Source organism: Prunus avium, chromosome 1, assembly GCF_965620075.1.
Source record: "Prunus avium chromosome 1, drPruAviu1.hap1.1, whole genome shotgun sequence".
Taxonomy (NCBI): Eukaryota; Viridiplantae; Streptophyta; class Magnoliopsida; order Rosales; family Rosaceae; genus Prunus; species Prunus avium.
The window spans coordinates 3,516,883-3,532,284 of NC_142284.1; the positions used below are offsets into that span (position 1 = coordinate 3,516,883).

General features: G+C 37.4%; 1 protein-coding gene and 1 long non-coding RNA gene across 5 annotated transcripts; both read right to left on the bottom strand.

Annotated features, from left to right (window-relative positions):
- Positions 1-382: 382 nt before the first annotated feature.
- LOC110769328 (uncharacterized) lies at positions 383-4,222 on the bottom strand. 4 transcript variants are annotated; one of them, XR_015833161.1, is made up of 4 exons: positions 2,525-4,113; positions 2,217-2,348; positions 1,130-1,413; positions 384-1,039 (listed from the first exon to the last, which is right to left on the bottom strand). It is a non-coding gene; the product is annotated as an uncharacterized LOC110769328 (long non-coding RNA). The 4 variants fall into 4 exon arrangements; XR_002528554.2 differs by having other exon boundaries at positions 395-1,413; positions 2,525-2,898; positions 2,983-4,106; XR_002528553.2 differs by having other exon boundaries at positions 383-1,413; positions 2,525-4,104.
- Positions 4,223-7,120: 2,898 nt separating this feature from the next.
- Positions 7,121-14,461, bottom strand: LOC110769339 (putative inactive histone-lysine N-methyltransferase SUVR1). The gene is made up of 11 exons (XM_021973288.2): positions 14,379-14,461; positions 12,473-12,715; positions 12,292-12,336; positions 11,892-12,152; positions 11,447-11,698; positions 10,999-11,256; positions 9,322-10,791; positions 8,976-9,238; positions 7,627-7,693; positions 7,483-7,533; positions 7,121-7,393 (listed from the first exon to the last, which is right to left on the bottom strand). Exons 2-11 carry the CDS (start codon positions 12,659-12,661, stop codon positions 7,301-7,303), a joined length of 2,949 nt encoding a protein of 982 aa, XP_021828980.1. The 5' UTR covers positions 12,662-12,715; positions 14,379-14,461; the 3' UTR covers positions 7,121-7,300.
- Positions 14,462-15,402: the final 941 nt, after the last annotated feature.

Below are 15,402 nucleotides of genomic sequence, written 5' to 3' on the forward strand. Positions count from 1 at the left end.
GTTCGTCCCTCATTGCACAGGACGATACATCTTTCTAGGCCCCACCATCTGGAGTATTTGCTTTCGGTTTCTGCTCAATGATGCACCAGGCAAACAGATATGGAGTGCTGATTCTGCTGGCACTAGAGTTTCCTATGCAGCCATGCTTGACACAGGAAATTTTGTGCTGGCTAACCGAAATTCAATCTATTCTTTGGAGATTATTTGTCACTAGAGATTATTTGCTGCCAAAAGAATTATGAGGCAGAGATAGAGGATGATATCAAATGATACTAGCTGATTGGGCAAATGATTGCTATAAGCAAAAGAAACTGCACATGCTATTGGAGAATGTTGATGAGGCAAAGGATGACATGAAGAAGATGGAAATGTATTTGATGATTGCATTTTGGTGCATTCAAGAGGACCTAAGTGATCAAAATTTTATTTTATATCTGGATATCAAAATATTTCTATGTTTGATCATGAAGGACTCAAAATAACAAACGTTATTACTTGGGTTTTAATTAAATTTTAACAGCAATAGTGGTGGTACGTGATTTTAATTTTAATTTTGTTGTATTTTTCTCTATACATTAGGATAATATTTTTTTAAAATTTTATTTATCAATTGTATAATTATAAGATTTCGAAGGTCTATATTTCATTCACTCCCTCTTTTCGGTCCAACACTATTTCTCTTCATCTCCTTCTTCACTCTTTCTTCTCTCTTTCTTATCTTGAAGAAATGAGTGTCTAATGTCTTATTTTGAACTGTTTTTATACAGGCTATAAATTTGGGATTACTCTAAAAACAGAGGAAACTTTGTCGGATTTTTGGCACAATTCTATTTTTGTATAGACAAAGCCGTTGCACCAGAAAAGATGACTAGAGAAGAAGAGGATTGCAAGTGACGTTCCGCAAACAAGAGGAGAGCCTCAAGATCAGGCATACTGATGGGTTTCTCACGAGCTTGAGCAGCAGCAACGGTATTTTCATAAAGAGGACCAACGTTGTTCATAACCACAGCAAGGAGATCAGAGTCAGCAACTAAAGCACCTGCCAAAGCAAAATTATGGGCAATCGAGTTAATACGATCAAGGAAATCAGTGATGGAAGAGTCACCATGGGTTGGGCAAAGAAAGTCACTGCGAAGTTGAAGAAGACGATTCTGATTCGGAGAAGCAAAACGATTTTCAAGAGCCATCCAAGTGTCACGGGCGGTGGTCTTGGAAGCTACGGTGGTGAGAACTTTATGGTGAAGAGAACCGTTGATGAGAGAGAGAACAAGCTGATCTTTCTAGACCCAATCATCATACTCTCGGTTGGAGATGAGAGACGGAGAAGCAGATTCATTGGCTTTAGCCTTTGGGTCGGGGATGGTCGAAGAAGTACACAGAGAAGTGTCGTCAACAAAGCCGAGCAAGCGGCGGCTGCGATAGACAAGAACAATTTGAGCAAGCCACATCGGATAATTATCACGCTGGAGACGAATGGAGATAACATGATGAATGCTAGGAAAGTCAATAGAGGAGGAAGAAGCCATGGGTGCCAAAAATAGGGAAAAAAAAAAAAGGGAACAGGAAAATTGAGGATCGAGGACTGTGAGTCTCAAGCTCTTGATACCATGAAAGGTTTTGAATATTCTCGATGATTTTCATTGACCAATCGTGTGATAATTATATACGATGCTTTGTTTGGTGTCTACACAAAGGATTTCCTATTCTAGGCAAGATCAAGTCCTTGAGAGACAAGGAATATATACAGCAAATCTATGAAATAAATACAAATAAAACAGGAAACTAAATCACGTCTCATTATATTCTACTAGTAAACTCCCCACCCACATCACTTTAAAAGTATTGAACTTGAGCAGGAAAATGAGTAGTGATCATTACAAAGAACTTGACAAAGAGATAACAAACATCTGATTTATTATACATGGGATAGAACCCAGTACATTCATCAACAAAATTCACATAGTACCTATAGCCATCCACTGATCTAACAGAGGAAGGTCCCCACACATCACTATGTATCCTTTGAAAAGGAATACTAGACCTATTATGAGAAGATGAAAAAGCCAGCTTGTGCATTTCACCATGCAAACAAGCAGAACATATACTAGCTACAGAATCAGTAGAAAAGGACAACTGAGAATGAAGCACAATCTTTGCAACCTCATTGGTGGGATGACCTAACCTCTGATGCCACAAAGAATACTTTATTTGCTTACCAATATACGCAGTAGATGCTGGAGTTGGAGAGTTCCATGGAGAAATAACAGATGAATGATTAGCTGCCACATGAATTGGATACAATCCTTGATTACTCTGGCCCTAAGTAGAATTGTCTTGATTCTCTTGTCCTGAATACAAAAACCAGAGGCATAAAAAATCATAAGGCAATTGTTATCCTTACAAAGTTGATGGACAGACAAGAGATTAGCCTTGAGTTGTGGAACATGAAAGACAGATAGTAAATTGAGTGATGTAGAATTGGCACAAGAAAGATTAGTAGTAGCAAGGTTTGTAATATTCAAACCTTCCCCATTGCCAACTGTAACATGTTCCTCAGTGTTACAGGGAGTCACATTCTGCAATTGAGAAGTATTGCCATGTGATGTGTGGCACCACTTTCAGCAATCCAAAATTGCTGAGGAGAAAAACCAAACTGTGCAGTTATAGGCGGTCAAAGAAGAAGGTGGATCTTGACCCTAATAGGAATAATTCGATCGCTGAAAACAATTTAAAGCTCCATGGCGTGGAGTGGCGATAATAGCAATTGGCTGTCATGTGGCCTCTCTTGCTGCAGATTTGACATTCCGGCATCACATTAGACTTGAAAGAAATATTCGACCCACTACGAAATCTAGAGGATGGACCAAACTGAGAATTGCCATTACGACCTCCATTGAACTTGCCATGACCATAAGCCACGTGAGAAAAAAGACGCGAATCAAAAGCTCAAGGAGCATATACATAAGGTGTAGGCAGAAATACCTTGACCAGAATGAGGAGCCACAATTGAAGAACCAGAGGTAGATCCGTACAAAGTAGCGTATGACGAACCATACTCGCTTCAGCAGTGGTTTCAGCAGCAAGAAGATGTGTGCGAAAATCTTTCCGACGATAAACCATTAAACACAGCAATGGTAAAATCATAATAAGATATCTTCACACCAGCGGCATTCAACTGATCGCGAATATGTTTGAGACGAAGAATGAAGCATTCAATCGAATCACCACGTTTCTGTGCGGTTTGCAGTTCTGTTTTGAGATGATTGATGCGCGCACGAGAAACTGAAGCATAGCGATCACAGAGATTAAGCCAAGCCTCTCGAGCGGTCTTGCTTCCAATAACATACTCGATGGCTTCATCGGAGAGAGAAGCAATAAGCAAACTCAAGAGAGCCTTGTCCATGCGAATCCCCTCTTTATATGCAGCAGTAAGCTTTAGAGGTGTTCTCTTCTTCATCAACAATGGCGAATTTGGGAGGAGGAACGACAGAGCCATCAATGCCTGAAAAGGTAATAACCTTGAAGTACAGATTCAATCTGACAACTCCACTTCAAGATGTTATCATCAGTAAGGCGAATGGTAAGTGTGGGAACTGAATTAAATCAAAACCCTAGGTCAAATAATTCCTTCAATTTGGGGATTATTTAATCTAATTGGGAGTTACTGAATTTAATTGGGAGTTACCCAATTAAATTGGGAGTTACCCAATTAAATTGGGAGTTACCTAATTAGGTTGGAATTGATTTGATTCCTACCACAATTAGGGATTCGTGGGAAGAATTTGCTCCCATAGTAAGCATGCCGGGAAGGCTTTCAATTTTGAGAGAGGAAGCCATGAAAGTAGAAAACTGGCCAAAAAAATTCAAGAAATTGAGAAAATTAGGGTTTTGTGAAAAGACCGATGTGAGGAAGAAGATGCAGAAATCAGAGGCACGGAGAAGAAAAAGCGAGGTAGAGAAGCACAAAATCAATGAAGAAAGACGCAGAATCGATCCATGGCTCTTGATACCATGATAATAGAATAGAGATATCACAGAGACATAGAAGAAAACTACAGAGAGAAAGAAGAAGATGAATATTCTAATTAGGGCTAACATCATTTTACCCCCTCAAGATTTGGAGTCATTCTTGAAATGGGCCACGCTGTTTTAATTTTGTCAATTTACGCCCTAATGTTTTAAAATTCGATCAATTTACACGTTCCGTCAATTTGACGGCTTGGTCTTTTGTTAAGTGATGACGTGGCAGATGCGGGGTCCACTTTTTTAGCATATGTGTAATAAAATATGTGACAAATAATATTAAAAAATTCTTTAATTTTAAAGTTAATTAAAATCAAGGGCTTATTTAAAACAAAAAAATAAAACATAATTAAAAAACCCTTCAAACTCCCCACCCGTCAAACCTAAATCCAAACCCAAATCTCCACCACCTATCCTTCTTCCTCTTCCTTCTTCTCTCCACCCATCAAACCCTAAAGCCAAACCTAGCATCTCCACCATCCTTCTTCTTCCTCCTTCTTCCTCCTCCTTCTCTTCCAATATCCCCACCTTCGTTCCTAAGACCCATTAAAAAATTCTTTATTTTTAAAGTTAATTAAGAATATTAAAATCAATTCTTTACCAAAAAATAAATAAATTCAACATTCCAACCAAACCCAGGTCGTCACCAACTCCACCACCAAACCCTCTCCACTCATTCAACCTAGACCACCTCACAATCATCACCTGCAAACAACCCAAACCACCTCACAACCACTGCCTGCAAACAACCCAGATCACCTCACAACCACTGCTTCCAACTTTCCCCGTTCTCCAACCCATCGCACCCCAGATCTGAAACCATCCCTATCCCAAGCCTCCTCCCTTTGAAACCCTAACCCCTCGAAACCTAGATCGTCGCTGAAGAAGCCATGCCTAAAAAGTTTGTCAGCTATGGAAAAATCGGCATCGCCAACCATACCGAGTTCAGCAGCTACGTCGAAGACTTGAACATAATCAGGTCAGGTTTTACAGGTTACAAAGAGTCTGGTACCGACCAAAACGATTCGTTTAAAGGGTACGACCAATCTGCAAACAACCCACATAACAATTTCAAGAGCTATGATGGTTGCGATACTTCTAGGGTAGATGGATTCTCAAATGACGGTGGCGGTGGCGGTGGCGGTACAATTTCAAGAGCTATGGCGAGTTAGGGAGGTGAAGTTGAAGGGTGGAGATGAGCGTGGGTGTCTGAAGGAGAAATGGGTGTTGGGAACGAAGGTGGGGATATTGGAAGAGAAGGAGGAGGAAGAAGAAGAATGGGTGGTGGAGATGCTGGGTTTGGATTTAGGGTTTGATGGGTGGAGAGAAGAAGGAAGAGGAAGAAGGATGGGTAGTGGAGATCTGGGTTTGGATTTAGGTTTGACGGGTGGGGAGTTTGAAGGGTTTTTTAATTATGTTTTTTTTTTTAGTTTTAAATAAGCCCTTGATTTTAATTAACTTTAAAATTAAAGAATTTTTTAATATTAATTGTCACATATTTTATTACACATATGCTAAAAAAGTGGACCCCGCATCTGCCACATCATCACTTAACAGAAGACCAAGCGGTCAAATTGACGGAACGTGTAAATTGATCAAATTTTAAAACGTTAGGACGTAAATTGACAAAATTAAAACCGCGTGGCCCATTTCAAGAATGACCCCAAATCTTAAGGGGGTAAAATGATGTTAGCCCTTCTAATTATGTATATTAAGAATGAATTACATCATACATACAGTAGTATATTTATATAATACTTGCTTAGAGATTAAGGGCTCGTTTGGGAATGCTTCTCTAGGAAGTACTTCTGCTCATAAGCGCTTCTAACAAAAGCGCTTTTATTATAAAAATCTTGAATTTTCATAAAAAATTAAAGTGCTTCGTGGAAAAGCACTTGGGAGTGCTTCCTGAAGAAGCACATAGCAGGTGCTTCCTGAAGAAGCACATAGCAGGTGCTTCTCCAAGAAGCGCTTCTAAATTTTTCTGCCAAACGCTGTCAGAAGCGCTTTTAGTTATTAGAAAGCGCTTTTGACCCTTTCAAAAGCACTCCCAAACAGGCCCTAAGTAAGCTATCTAACAAACTAACAATCGCCTAACAGTTTTCTAACAAGCTTAACAGCTATCACGTGACAACCATGTGAAACTGCTGACTGTACATACACAGTCATCACACATATTTATTACTTGAGGGCCAATAAAATAGATTTTTCAATATTTTCCCAACAATTATAAATGCATAATATTAATTTTTTATGAAATGTTGGAGTTAGGGGGGCCATGGTCACTTCCAGCCGAAGTGTGGCTCCTTAAGGGATGGAAAATGAAATATTCTTTTTTTGGTAGAAAGAAATGGAAAATTCATTTGCCATGTTTGGTAATCCTAGGAAAGTAATTAGGAAATACCACTTTATTTCCCTTCACATGTTTGATTTGTGTAGGAATGTAAAACAAAGTTTGTTTAATTTTCCAATTATACCCATATAAAATCAAATAAAAAAAGAATGCATTTAATGCTATATTGTAATTTTAAATTGTTAATGAGGACAAAATGCTCATGAAAAATGTGCATTTAATGTTAGCTCATTTTTCCAAACTTTCCCATGAGGAGGAAAACAAAACCCAAGGCAGAGAAGGGCTTCACTTTCCCCCTACTTTCCCATGTGCCATGCAACCATTTCTCATGCCTGAATTTACCAAATATGGGAAAGTAATTGTTTTCCCATCCCCAAGCCTCCTTTCCCATGAACCAAACAGAGCCTAAAAGCAATCAACTGCATTTGCCGAAAGCTTGAGTTGATGAGAGTATCAAAAGAAACTACATTTGACATTTTCATCCTCCAATGAATTTGCATTATAATTTTGTATGTTATGATAGATAAACTTAAATGTGAAATTTCATTCCATAACGAACGTAAATGTGAAATTTTTCAAAAGAGATAGAGAGGAAGGTATATGCCGGACTTCACATACGTTTTTCTCTAGAGAGAGCAAAGAAAATAAACATTTCAGGAAAGCTTTTCCAGCATATGTTATGTCAAAACATTCTATTATCTCAAAAACAGATGGAGCCTTGAAGGCATTAACATTCTCAAGTCAAGAGTCTAACTAGATTCCTTGAAGGCATAACATTCTCACTGGATTCCTTTCACAATCAAACTGATACTGATATGAATGGAATCTAGTGAGATTACAAAACTATATGATGACATGATTTCCATTTCATTGTAGTATTTTAACCATGCTAGAACTATACGAAGAAATTATGCTTGAAGTACTTTAAAGGTTGCGGCCACGACAGAATGGGCTTCCACAGAGACACTGGAAAGCCTTCACAGGATGATCATGGTCATCAAAGTCAATGCCATAGTCCTGCAACAGTACAGACATTAAAAAGTAGGATAACAATGCCAAGTAAATAGTAATATCAAAATTATCAGATTTTGGTGAATCTTTCTTACCCAAGTGAGCTCCTCCATAGCAGCAACGTTCCTTGTTGTGAAGAGGGCAACCTGCACAATAAAAGACATAAAAACATATAAATAAATGCTTCCATTACCAGCTTGTATGAAGAAATGATTCCATTAAATGCTCAGAAATCATACATGATAATAGTGATGATCTGGGGTCTCCACTTCAACAGGGATCTCAACCAAGGTAGCATCAAAACATCTAGCCAATAAAAGTCACAATTGATGTGTGAGGAGAAAAGTTTAGCAAGAACGATAATTAAGGAGTGAAGAGTAAATTAACTCTATCTCATGAATCAAAATATTGAAGAACACAAACCATTCAGGTCCTATATGACGTTGGCACAGCTTGAATAAGTAGTGCTAATAAAGAAGAATTTTACGTACAGAAATTGAACAAGACATATGTACAACTGGTCACTAAGTGCATTGCACATGAAAGACTCCCCCAATAGTACAATTATTTATTATTGCTTGTGAAAGTTTGAATTTGTTGATGAACTGCAGATGTGTAAAGTTACTGGACAGAAATTTAATAACTAAATTTGCAAGTAATCTAAGGTCAACCTTAAATACTAAACAAAGAAATTAGAGTTTGGGTAGACCGAGTGGCTGGGATGAGTTCATGCTGACACCCCAAGCATTTTGAAGTTGGACTCGTGTAACCGAATCAATTAACTTTGGTAGAAAAGAATAGTGAATTAAGATTAGTACAAACAAATTGGAAATCAAATAAAGGAGTAGAGTCAATGATTAGATAATCAACAAGATGTTACTTCATGATAAAATTCAATACCTCTAAACTGAGAATTCATGTAATCTTAAAACTTCTAGTCTGAGGAGAAGATAGATGGTTTAATCAAGCAATAGAGCTTCCTAATCAACAATAAGATATATTTGTATTCACTAATATTGTATATAGATATCTCATACAAGATGAAACTAGCATCTCTTTTTCGAGCAACAAAATATGTCACATTTTCTTCCTATCATCTATTCAGATGCAAGTTTATATCCAACTACACTTATATACGGCCATGGCATGATAATACTGCACCAATATTATGCCAAAGTTAACTCTTATAATAGGGTAAGTAGATATATATCCTGCAAGAGGTAGATATCTTTAACGGTAGCAGAAAAAGAACATAGTTTCATAACTGCTTTCCCTAGTGCTCGAAATTCAGAGACTAAAGACCAGAAGACAAGCCCCAGGGTCATGGCTGGTTGTGACGGACACGAGACCCTGAGATTCATTTGTAGAGGATATTTTGAACAGCAACACAAACAACACCACAGAAGACAATTACTTGAAATTTATATACAAGAGAACATATAACTCTTCTGCAAATTATAATAGTTACTACCCAAAAAAAAATTATGTGGGTCGAAGGGAGAGGTGAAAGGTGACTTTTATATGTTTGTGTGTCTGTGGCATCTACACCTGTGATTGATACATATGTATAAGAGTACGGAATTAACACCTGTGATTGATAAATCTTGCAACATTTCCATAAACTGTAGCATCTAAGCAAAGTGCCTCTTCATCTTTTAAGACAGCCTCTGAACCCCAGTCTGCATCTAGTAGCACCGGACATGTATGCTTCTTACCAACACTATGCATATTTCGTTCATATAGTTCTGTACTGGTAACTATCTCTCCAACATATTCACAGACAAAAGCCCCTCTTGGCAAGTCCTCCAGTGTTCGAAGGCCCCACCCTTTTCCTTCGGGCGTCAAAAACACCTAAAACATATAATAGACCAGCATCATATCAAGCTATTACATAACTAAGGGGCACAACTGAAATTCACAGAGAAAAAACTAACCTGCAACTTCACAGTAATACCTTGCTGAACAATCCGGTTTCCACAGTTCATGTTACATCCGCATTTAGACCAGCATTCCTTTATAAATTTCCGAAATAAATGGCCTTTGCATGCCACAGGACTCTTCTTGTTCTTAGAGCTTTCAAGTGGGCACTTTTTACAATATACGTAGTGGTGTTCTTTAGGTTCTTGTTTCATAGATATACAGTCTTCCAGAAACTTGTCTTTGACCAATCCCTCAGGTGTGTAAGCAAACCCACCCCTAGTTTCAATAGCACAGATACATGGTATCGGTGATGCCAGACAATCCCCATAACAATGTGGACAGCAACCCTCATCAGATATACGAACAAGTGAAAATTTCACATAGGCATTCTTATAAACTAAATTCCGAGGGATGTAAAAGAAGGTTGGCAGATCTTCAACATTTCTTCCATCTTCCAGGGAAATTTTCACTCTTTCTTCACCTCTAGTTATGTCATCAATATAGACACCGGACTTTACAACTCCAAGTGAAGAATGGTGGTTCTGAACAGCCTCCACCTTGCATAATTTTGAAGATTGTAGCCCTCGGTGAACCTTTAATCTCTTTCCTCTTTCACCACAAATTTTCTCAATGTCCCCAGTTGTAAAACCAATTAAGTGGTTGAGACATTCGAATCCACTGAAAACTATATGTTTTGGTATATGGGGTACAATCTTTATAAGATTCTGAAATACAAATACTTCACTAGGAAAACTTGGAGCACTGCAATTATCGCCTTGGTAATCATCTTTTCTGGCAAGAACATCTTGTGCATTGGAAATTTTTAAATCTGGTGAATCTCTGAGTCTTGTTTTTTTATCAACAGTGGAATTAGTTTCTATTGCCAAAAGGGATTCCCCATTCCTAAATGATTTTATGCATCTCCCTTCCACCACCTCTACCGCTGCATCACAATTTGGAAGATGGAAATCATACTGTGGAGAAGAGGTACCAATCAAAGGAATTTTCACCTCTCCTGTTGGAGGAGATGATGAAACATCCATCTGTGACAAATCAGAAACACTATCTCTATTGTCCACATTCAATGGTTCCACTTCTAGTAACCCTGAGCTGTCTTCACCATCATCAGCGTTACAACCATCATAATATGAAGAATCATGTAACAATATCACATTGAGATTTTCTGCCACCCCTGGATTGCAGCTATGCACAGGATCTAAGTTATTCCAAATGACTAAAGCCCCTTCTTCCTGGTTTCTCCGGTTAGTTCTCAATAGTGGAATACATTCCTCAGATTCTTCAGAATCTGAAAACATATCTTCATCATTCTGATGTACCTTTCTTGATGGAGCTGTTTCCAAGCAAGATTTAGAGAAGGGACATGACTTTTTTTCCTGTTGTATTGTGTATAATTTGTTGGTTGAAAATGCATCAACTTCAGTTTTGTCATATGATGGCACTTCCTTGTTCTCAGATTTCACTCCCTGGTACAAAAATACATGTAATGTTACATCACCGAAAACTATGCATGCAAATGCAATTGAAACAAGAATTATATGTCCCATAGATCTCCTCTGCATGGTAGATGAGATGCAGCATTATGGCACATGAAACACCACAACCATAATTTGAAATGATAGTAAGAAAAAATATAAGCAAAAAATCAATAAGATGAACCAAAAAGTACTCACCTTTGATTCATGGATCAAAACTTCTTCCTGATGTCTTAGGACAGTCCTTCTGGATAGGGTTTGAAGTTCTTCGGATGAAGAATCTGACAACAGATCGTCATTTGAATGTGCACTTCTTGATGGAGTTTTTTCCAAGGAAGATTTGGAGAGAGACAGTGCCTGTTTTTTCCGCTGACTTGTGCATAATCTCTTGGTTGGAAGTTCAACATCTTCAGTTTTATCATATGATAGAGCTTTTTTGTTCTTGGATTTCACTCCCTGATACAGAAATTCATGAAATTTTAAAACATTTAATTAAGCATGCAAATCAAATGGAAAAAAAGTTATTATTCCCATAGATCAGCCCTGCATGGTAACAGAGCAGGACGCGAAACACCACGCTAATAATTTCAAATATTTGTAACAGAAATATAAGGAGTAAAATCTAGATAAAGCAAAAGATGCCCACCACTGATTCACGTATCCTAGCTTCTTCTTCCTGGTGTTTCAGGGAATATTTGCTCAATGGTGGCTGAAGGTCTTCACATGAAGAATCTGATAACAGCTCAACATCATTTGGATGTGCACTTCTTGATGGAGTTGTTTCCAAGGAAGATTTAGACTGAGACAATGCCTGTTTTCTCTGTTGTCTTGTGCATACTCTCTTTGTTGGATGTTCAGCATCTTCAGTTTGAGCTTCTTTGTTCTTAGATTTCACTCCCTGGTACGAAAATACATGAAATCTTAAAACATTTAAATTAAGCATGCAAATCAAATTGAGGAAAAGTTATCATTCCCAGATCTCCCCTGCATGGTAGACAGAGCAGGACATGAAACACCACAATAATAATTCCAAATGATTGTAACACAAAAATAAGGAGTAAATTCTATAAGATAAAACAAAAGATCCTCACCTCTGATTCACGTATCGAAGAAGCTTCCTGTTGTTTCATTGAATATCTTCTCAATGGTGGTTGATTATTTTCAGATGAAGAATCTGACAACAGATCATCATCACTTGGATGTGCCTGTCTTGATGGAGTTGCGTCTGAGCAAGACTTGGAGAGGTACAATGCCTGTTTCTTCTGTTGTCTTGTGTATAATCTCTTGGTTGGAAGTTCAACAGCCTCAGTTTTATCATATGATGGAGCTTCTTTCTTCATGGATTTCACTCCCTGGTATGAAAATACACATACATTAAAACATTAAATTAAGAATTCAAATGAAATTGAAAAAAGCAATATATCCCTTAGATCTCTGCATGGTAGATAAGGAATAGAATCTATACAATAAAGCAGAAAATAAAAAGGTCACCTTTGATTCATGAATTAAAGTTTCTTTTTCCATGCTTTTCACTCTCTGTTTTAAAAAAGCCATTGTAAGCAGGCAAAACAGGATAAGGAATGAGAATACAAAGTATAACCTCATATACAGAGGAAACCAATAAGCATTGAATAAACCAAACACCAGATATTAAAACATATGTAATATGCACCTCCTCCTCGGAATTCTTGTCCAGTATAACATCAAGCAGGACTCTGTAATCATCATCTACAATAAGCTCCCAGTTATTTTCATATAATTTTAGAAGTTCCTTAAGCGCTGCCTTTGTTTTGGCTCCCGAAATGCCATAACGCTTCATTACACGACAGGCATCTGCAATTTTGTGATTTTTTGGTGGCATCACTGATTTAAAGTTTTCCGATTGGTCGATCTGTTGGTGTGTCCCTTCCCTTCCCTTCATATGCAGAATAGTGGACTAAGTGACAGGTATGAATCAACATAACGGATCCAAAATTGGAAAATTATTTATTAATATTCCACTCATGGTGGACTGAACTATTATGTAAGCAATGAATAACACCACTGTCAACAAAATGAAGCAGGGAACTAGAAAGCCAAGAAAACCCAAAAAATTTAACCATGGTGTGATCACCATGAAAGGTATTACTTAATAGTGAATGCATGTATAGCGCCATGGATGCCATAAGAACAAAAATGAATCATCTTATATAATTGGTACTGGAAATAGTAATGCTATCACTGGTTATCCATATCCAGCATAAGTAGATGATTTAAAAAGAAAATTAATTAATTTTGAAATTCAGATCAGCTAGTAAACCCACATAACTGACAGGACAGCCACTGCCCAAATTTCCTCACATGGGTTAACTATATTAAAAATTGAAAGACTAAGGCTTAATACCACCCATGTTTAACTCAGTCAAAGGAAAAGGATTCAATGTCTTCTTGAAAACTTAAAAAAATTCTTTCATTTTAGACATCAGCTTGCGTTCTACATTGACAGCAGAATATTATTTAAGGAAACCTGAATTTTGTAAATCTTACTCAAATAAATAATCAAAACAACAACAATAACCAAAGCACACGACTAATGGACTCATAAACACCCTCCCGATCAATATGTACAATAAACAAATAAAGCAGCAACATTTGAAACAGTGAGAAATCAAGACAAACAGGAAACTGGCAAAGGCCTCTTATTTCAATAGTGCACAGGCCCAGAACCATATATGCATAAACAACGGTGATGGAGGTAAATTCGAGGCTACAAAAGAAGAACACAACAGTCCTCATCAGCAAACAAGAACACATCCAAAACATGATGCACAACCCAAATGCAAAGACCACTGACAACGTCAAAAACTTACAGTCACAGAGAGAGAGAGAGAGAGAGAGAGAGAGAGAGAGAGCAGGAAAGTTGAGTGTGCATTTCTCATTCTCTTTGCAGCAGAGAAAACAAACAAAAAAACAGTCTTGGGTTTTTTGTTTCAAAAGAGAAAAAATTGAAGCTGAATAAGAAAAGCAATAGGTTGAAGCTAAAGAAAAAACTGATGAAATACAGAGCAAAATACCCGAAAAGAGAGAAAGTAAGATCTTTTACATGAAAGCATCAGAAATGAATAGGAAAAATGATTACTTGACTCGCAAGCTAGTTTGAGAAGTCGAAAAACAAAATAAGAAAATAGAAATTTCCCATACAGCATTCACCCAAAAGAAATAGCAAAATACAAGCATATGAAAGATACCACAGGACATGTCACACTAAACCAACATTTTCAAAACACTTTTTCTGCTTTCAAAAGCGTATCTAAAATCATCTCCCCCAAAAAACGAAAAAAAAAATCAAAGACTCGTAAAAATCTCAAACCTGATCATATAAAAAAATCACCTTTTCACCCAGGTGAAAGTTGCTAAACAGATGAGATGAAATGGGAAAATGTTCTTGAGGCCCTTCAGATCTATGCCACTCAAAAACCCATTTTGTTTTCTTGATCCTTTTTGGAATTTTCTTTACCTTCTCTTCTTCTTTGATAGTGAATAAAAACAGAGAGAGTGATCAAAAGTGTAGCTACATTTCGTGGTATGTAAATATATACCTCTATGACTACAAGACAGAGCAGCTGTGCTGGTTTGAAGACCAAAGGCCCAAGAAGCTCTAGGGAGCTCTAGGGTTTTTCCATCTCGTACGGTCGAGTGAAAAAGTTGGAGGTGAAAAAGCTCTGCTAGCCTCTTCGCCTTCTTTTGTACTCCCAAATCAAATGCAGACAAAAAAGTTATAAAAAAAATATCTTGAGCTAAGCAAAAATGATAACCTCGTGCTAATACCCAAAAAACCTCCTGCTAAATAATTACTTAGGGAGCTTCTAGATTCTCGGGATGATGCTATTTAGACATATTTAATTGTTAACCTCGTCCGAAACTTGGAAAAGTGTGGGACCAAAATGGTCAAGCCTTGCCACGTGTCGCATATTCAATTTAAAAAGAGTAAAAGGTAAAGATACGCCTCCTCCCTGAAGTGCCACATGGTGGAGAACAATTGTGCCACGTGGACGTACAATTGGTCAGCCAATAAGAGGTGAAGGGATCATGGGCTTGGAAATTTGGCTCTTAAATATGGGTTATAAGGCTCATTTGTGTGACTGAAGCCCAATCCAGTTATAAAAGAAATCCAATCCAAAACAGATAATTTTAGTCATAACCATCCGTCAGATTGGTACTGCTTTTATATGTACTTCGTTTATAATTTTTTTAAGCGATATTCTACTTTAATCTAATCTAAATTATGGAGAGAAAATTCGAACTCGGATGTAAAGTGGGAAGCACATACACTCTAACCAACTTGACTAAGCTCATATGAGATGTTTATAAACTTTTGATTAGAAACAACTTTATTACAACACGTTGAAATTTTTAATAAAAAAAATAAGTGTGCTTCTCCAAGAAACACGTTTATAACTCATTCTTTTAACCCTTCTAAAACATAAAAGGAAAATGAGGATGGAATGAAAGAATAGTATGGTAATTTCACAAAGAAAGAAAAGGAGTCATTTGAGTAAATATTTATCAGAAAAATGAGAATGAGAGGAAAGTAAGAAGCAAGATGGTAAAGGGGGAGAAAAA